Source organism: Physeter macrocephalus, unplaced genomic scaffold (assembly GCF_002837175.3).
Source record: "Physeter macrocephalus isolate SW-GA unplaced genomic scaffold, ASM283717v5 random_1013, whole genome shotgun sequence".
NCBI lineage: Eukaryota > Metazoa > Chordata > Mammalia > Artiodactyla > Physeteridae > Physeter > Physeter macrocephalus.
In genome coordinates, this window is record NW_021146470.1 from 19236 (window position 1) to 25000 (window position 5765).

General features: G+C 58.4%; 1 protein-coding gene and 1 long non-coding RNA gene across 2 annotated transcripts in view; one reads left to right on the forward strand and one right to left on the reverse strand.

Moving 5' to 3' along the window:
• DUSP7 (dual specificity phosphatase 7) overlaps nt 1-3724 on the forward strand; it is a 7645-nt gene extending 3921 nt beyond the window's left edge. The window contains exon 3 of the mRNA XM_007105953.4: nt 1647-3724. Within this exon, the coding sequence (XP_007106015.2) occupies nt 1647-1954 (308 nt within the window). The 3' untranslated portion in view covers nt 1955-3724. The remainder of the gene's footprint in view (nt 1-1646) is intronic.
• LOC129391934 (uncharacterized) lies at nt 2327-5759 on the reverse strand. Its single transcript, XR_008616818.1, has 2 exons — nt 3410-5759; nt 2327-2427 (listed from the first exon to the last, which is right to left on the reverse strand). It is a non-coding gene; the product is annotated as an uncharacterized lncRNA (long non-coding RNA).
• Between the last annotated feature and the right edge of the window lie 6 nt (nt 5760-5765).

Below are 5765 nucleotides of genomic sequence, written 5' to 3' on the forward strand. Positions count from 1 at the left end.
CATGGCTCACGGGCCCAGCCGCTCCGCGGCATGTGGGATCTTCCCGGACCGGGGCACGAACCCGTGTCCCCTGCATCGGCAGGCGGACTCTCAACCACTGCGCCAACTAGGGAAGCCCCGTACTCCCTTTTTGACAAGTGAAGGAATTGAAGCCCAAGCATCCCATAGGACTCAGTGGGGCAGTTATCAAGCACCAGCACCTCCAAGGCTCAGCCACACCCTTAGAGGGCTAAAAATAAAGCCAGCGGAAGTGGTTTTACTTTGGATCGCCCAGGAGTAGGTTTGGGGACCAGGCCTTCCTCTTATCTTGATGTGTCACCACTGGAGGCTTGTCTCCACTACCCCTTTCTCCTGCCCCAAACCTAAAGGTCAATGTGGTTCCACGTGAATCCATGACATCAGTCTCTTCCCCCGCTGGTCTGGCCCCTAGTTGGTCCCCGAGTCTGGATTAAGCACCTACTGCATGCTTTGCCCTGGGAACCCTCATGTGGGCTTAGGGAAGGGAAGTCCTGCCAGGCCAGAGGCAGTGAGCGCCATATGAGGAACAATTTGTGAACCTGTGGCGTTTTGTAGGAGTGCATCTTGTAGGAGTGTACCTGGTTCCCAGTGAGCTCAGGCGGGGACCCCGGGCCTGCCTCTTGTTAATCTGTGCCCCTGGCACAGCTATGGCATGGAGATGGAGCTGTGCTCAGATCTAGGGGAGGAGAGATGACAGGACTGAGTTGGCCGGTGGCTCAACCAGTATTTGAGCTCCTACTGTGTGTCAGGCATAGGCGTCTGAGTACTGCACTGGGGGAATCTGGGAGGAGCGGTGGAGGGGAGAGTTGGCAGAACTTGGTTGGCTGTAGTGAGAGATGTCACTGGCACATGGGCCAGGGAAAGTCTAGTAAGTGGGCTGGGTAGGCCCCACATAAGCAAACCCCACTCGTGAAACTAGATGTGGCCCTGGTCCCAGTCCCTGGCTATTCCGGAGCAGGACTAAGGCCCCGGGGACTGGCTGGGCCCAGGGCAGAGCTGAGTGCTGCCCGCCGTTTCCTTGTGGAGGAGCCTCCATGGGGCCTGCTTCCGAAGAGGCTCTCGGGGGCACCCATGGAAGCTGCCCCAGGAGAGCAAGCTCAGCCCTGAGCCCCAGGTCGTGGGCTAGCAGGGGTGAGTGCTACGAGTTAGGAGGAAGCTTTGTGTGACCTTGTGCTCGTCACTGGTCTCTGTGCCTGTGTCCTCATTTATAAAATTAGCTTGGTAGCCATGGTGCAGACGACTTGAGAGGATGCAGGTGACACCTTGGCATGTAGTAGCACACGGTTATAGCAGCAGTAGGACTAGCAGTGATCACAGTGTTTGTGGTGCCCTCCCTTGGCAAACGTCCTTCTGAGAGCACTGTGAGCAAGCAGGCCCTGACAGGAGAAGACCGAGGCACAGGAATGTCCAGTGACTTGGAGCTACTGTGTGGCAGAGCCCTCTCCAGTCATGCTCTTGACCTCGACCCCAAGTTGCTGTCCCACCTGCCTGGGACTTCACCAGGTCACTCGAGAGTCGGGAGGCACCAGCCAGTCACCATGCCGCTCCCAGCCCCACCCGTGCCCCAGCCCCACCTGCGGTGGCTCCCTGGAGGAGGTGCTGCCCTGACCCGTGCCTGTGTGTTTCAGACGAGGCCCGCTCCAAGAAGTGCGGTGTCCTGGTGCACTGCCTGGCAGGCATCAGCCGCTCGGTGACGGTCACGGTGGCCTACCTGATGCAGAAGATGAACCTGTCGCTCAATGATGCCTACGACTTTGTCAAGAGGAAAAAGTCCAACATCTCACCCAACTTCAACTTTATGGGGCAGCTGCTGGACTTTGAGCGGACGCTGGGGCTGAGCAGCCCGTGTGACAACCACACCCCCAGCGAGCAGCTCTACTTCTCCACGCCCACCAACCACAACCTGTTCCCACTCAACACGCTCGAGTCCACGTGAGGCCTGGGGCACGGGGCAACGGTCCAGCCCCTCCCGGGCCTCCACAGGGCCCGCAGGGAGGGCCCACGCCTGCTGCCTCTGGCGTGAGGAACCCGGACATCGCCTGTGCCCAGAGGTGAGCTTCCCTCACCGTCCCGGGGAGGGTGCAGCCCACAGCCAGGCCTCCCCCGGCAGGACTTTCCGGAGGGGCCCTCAGCTCTCAGACATGTGGCTTTGGGAGTCCAGCGGGGCCTCGTCCTTGTCCCAGGACACTCCTTTCTGCTGATGGCCCAGCCAGTTTGGCTATTTTTTTTTTTAAAGACACATCCATGGACCTGAGTTTACTTTTTATTTTTGGCAGGTAAATCCAAGCTCCCTGGAGCAGAAAGAGTGTTCAAGCTCTTCTTGATTTTTCTTTTTTAATGAAAAGTGTTATTTTCAGGCTACATGCAACAGTGGATTGTATAAACCAGTATTTCATCCCTTTCTTGATCCTGCGAGAGAGAGAGAGAGAGAGAGAAGTGTTATCAGTTTGTTTGTTTTTCTTCTTATTTCAAAAAGCAATTCTTGGGTTTTTGTTTTTAATGGAAAAGACAAACCCCACGTTGATCTTGACCAAAAGCGTTTTGCACATGTGTGAAGCCTCCGTTTCCGCAGCGGCCCTTAAAGGGGTGGTGCGCTGCTTTCGCCAGCTTTGGACTCCCAGGCCTGCCCACATCTCCCACCTCGGCCCAGCCCAACCTGGCACTGCATTTGCCTGTGATGACTGCCTCGAGTGGTGAGCGGTGGGCTGGACAGGTGGCTTTGCATTCTCTGCCACCCAGCTGCCCTTCTGGTGGTCCCTGCCAACTGCCCCAGGCAGCAGAGGGAGGCCCTGCCGCTGTCCTGCTGGAGGTGGGGCCACAGGGGGCTGCCACGCAGTAGCATTAACCCTCCGGGGTCAGCCCCGAGGGGGCCCTGGGCCCCAGGCCCTTTTTATATGTACCCACTACTTCTGTCTCTTCCTCTCTCTGTCTGTTAGTAGCTGAGGGTGCAGGCCCAGTGGCTGGGGGCGCGTAGGTGGTGGCGCCGAGCCCTGCCTCCCCCAAGTCTCTTCCCTCACCCTGGTTGTTGCTTTGGTTCAGCTGCCACTCCCAGCCCCCTCGACCCGAGAAAGCCTGCCCTGTGCTCATCTTGCCCCTGCCTTCTAGTAAGAAACTCGCACCCATTTCAATCCCAGGGCAGGGGTGGGCGGCGAGGATGGACAAGGAAAGGGATGTGAGGCTCTGTCCATCCCTCCACCCCCATATCCACAGAACAAAGCCACGGATTCCGTTATCCTCCTCCAGTTTTGTTCCTTCTCCAACCTCAGTTCTCCCAGGTGTCAGGACTGCATGGGGCCCGGGGAGGAGTGAGCAGTCGGGCTGGGGTCCCTGAGTGAGCCAGCACTCAGCATGTGAGCAAGGCCACGGAAACTCTGCCCCCACTGCATCTTACCTCACAGGGGTGGTTTTCAGGGATTCTTTAAGGCAGCAGATTAAAATCTTGCCACAGTCAAGAAATTGACAAAAAGCTTCCATGCTGTACATGGTTCTCTTTCTCTCTTTTTTACCTTTAAAAAGAAAAACCCAGAAAGATGCATCAGATTTGTGTAAATGAGGGTATGCCAAGAGGGTGGCCAGTTTTGCTTTATGAACTTATGAAGGAAAATTTGTGACCCTACATATATATACACACACATACATATATATATCCCGATCCAGCAACGGGACTTTGTTTATATTGCAAATAAATATTATTTTTTCTTTAAAACGAGTTGTGTCTGATAAGGGCCAGGGGTGGAGGCAGTGAGGAGGGACACTGTGGCCCGTACCCCAGTGCCTGCTCTGCGAGAGGCAGCAGCCTGATCCTGCCTGGGGCCTGTTGGGCACTTGCTTTGACTGGTCGGAGGTGCCCAAAGCTCGGAGGAGCGGCTGGGGTGTGGGCATTTCCCCAGCCCCTCAGGCGCAGGCAGGCAGGGGCATCTGGGCTTTCTCTATGGGCTTTGGCCCACTGCTTGACAGATAAGGCTTGGAGAGGTTTTATGGACCAAGGTTACAGAACTGAGCCCTGCTCGCCCAGAACCACGCAAGGCTGTCCACTTGGACATTGCCCAGACTGCCCAAGCACTCCAGGCTCCTGACCTGCCCCCCCTGCGGCCCCGGCGCCCTGACCCTTCTCTTGCTGCTCTTGTGGACGGGACATGGGGTGTGCATTTATCAACCTCCCTCCTTCCCCCTCTGTCCCTGGGATGCCTATAGGACGTGAAGCCTGGTCAGTGAGCGGGTCAGCCCTGCTTTGCTCCTCAGGAGCTGGGTGGCCTCAGACAGGTCCCTCAGCCTCCCTGAGCCTCAGTATCCATTTCTGTACAGTGGAGCCAGTCACACCCAGATACCCAGTGCTTTTCACGTTCGGGCATGATGAACACCTGATGTTCCTTTCCTGGTCTGGACCTGGGCCTGCAAGGAGGCTGTGCCCAGCCTCTCCAGAGCAGATGAGCGACAGCCCTCCATGCAGGCCCCTCTGGAGGCATAAGGCCAGGCCCTGGGGTGGGGGGGTCAAGGGTCCTGGAGAATAATAATGGCCGTGGCCTGGGGAGCGAGGCCCCCAGTGGGCCCCACAGCCCCATGTTACAGATGGGGAAACGGAAGCTCCGCAGGGGCTTCACCTCTGGCTGGACTGAGTGAGCCCTGGTCATGAACTTAGGGGGACCTGGGTACTGACTCCGTTTCCCTATCTCTGCCTCTCCCCTGGCTTTATCCCTTCTGCTGTGACCAGCACTGGACTGGCCCTGGGTGGCAGGTAGGGGGGCAGGGCCGGAAAAGTGAGAGCAATTCAGCCCCTTCCCCAGCACTCCCCTTTGGGCCATCTAGGCTCTGCCATCTCTGTCCCTGTCCCATCCCTCCCCGTGAGTTACGTCCAACCTAAATGGTCACACCCTCACGTGTATGAGGAGGGCTAGGTGGGCTCGAAACCCAGCTTTGTGGCTGCCAGCTCCTCAGCCCTCTCTAGAAGGGGGGACACTGCCGTGCGGCCAGCAGGCCCATGGGAGGGGGAGGAAAGGGATTCTCACAGTGTCGGCAAAGGGGCGGGGGCTGCTTTGGCTCTTGGGCTCCCTCAGGGCCCTGGTCCTTCTGTGCCAGGGGCAGGCAAGGGGGTGGGGGCCTGAGCAGGCAGAGACTGGACCTTTGTTCCCTCGCTGCCCTCGGCCAGGGCTGGGGAAGCCCGCGGGTGCTGGGCGGGGGGCTGGGCCCTCGACAGGCCGAGTAAGTGCCTGGCAGTGCCACTGTGCCCAAGCACAGGATGGGGTGTGGGAGCAGCAGTCTCCTCCTGAGCCAGCCCCTCCAACCAAGCACTGAGGGGCTTTACCTCCTATGCAACCTTAGGCCAGGTGGCCTCTGACCCTCGGTGTCCTCATCTGTAGAAACTCCCACCTCACTACCATGCCTGGCTGAGGTTCCCTGCAGCTTCCTTCTGGTGGGAGCAGAGGGATAGGTCATGGCTGGGTGGCTGGGGCCCTGGGTCCTTGCTCTGACCTTGGTCTAGGCCATGCTTACGCTGGACTGCTGTCCCCACCCTGGGTCCCAGGTTCCTGCCTCATGGTCCCTCACTCTGAGCTCCTGTTATTCCACCTTGTTTTGGCCGTGCTGTCCCCCGCATGGGCCCTGTCCGTCCCAGCCCATCTTTGGCTGAGGCCTTGGATGCCAGTGGAGCTCGAGGACACCTGGCTCTTGGCTGCATCTGCTTCGTCTCTGTGCCCTCAGTCCCATCTCTTTCCTCCTGACCCTCTTTTTGCCTCCCTTTGGGTCCCCGT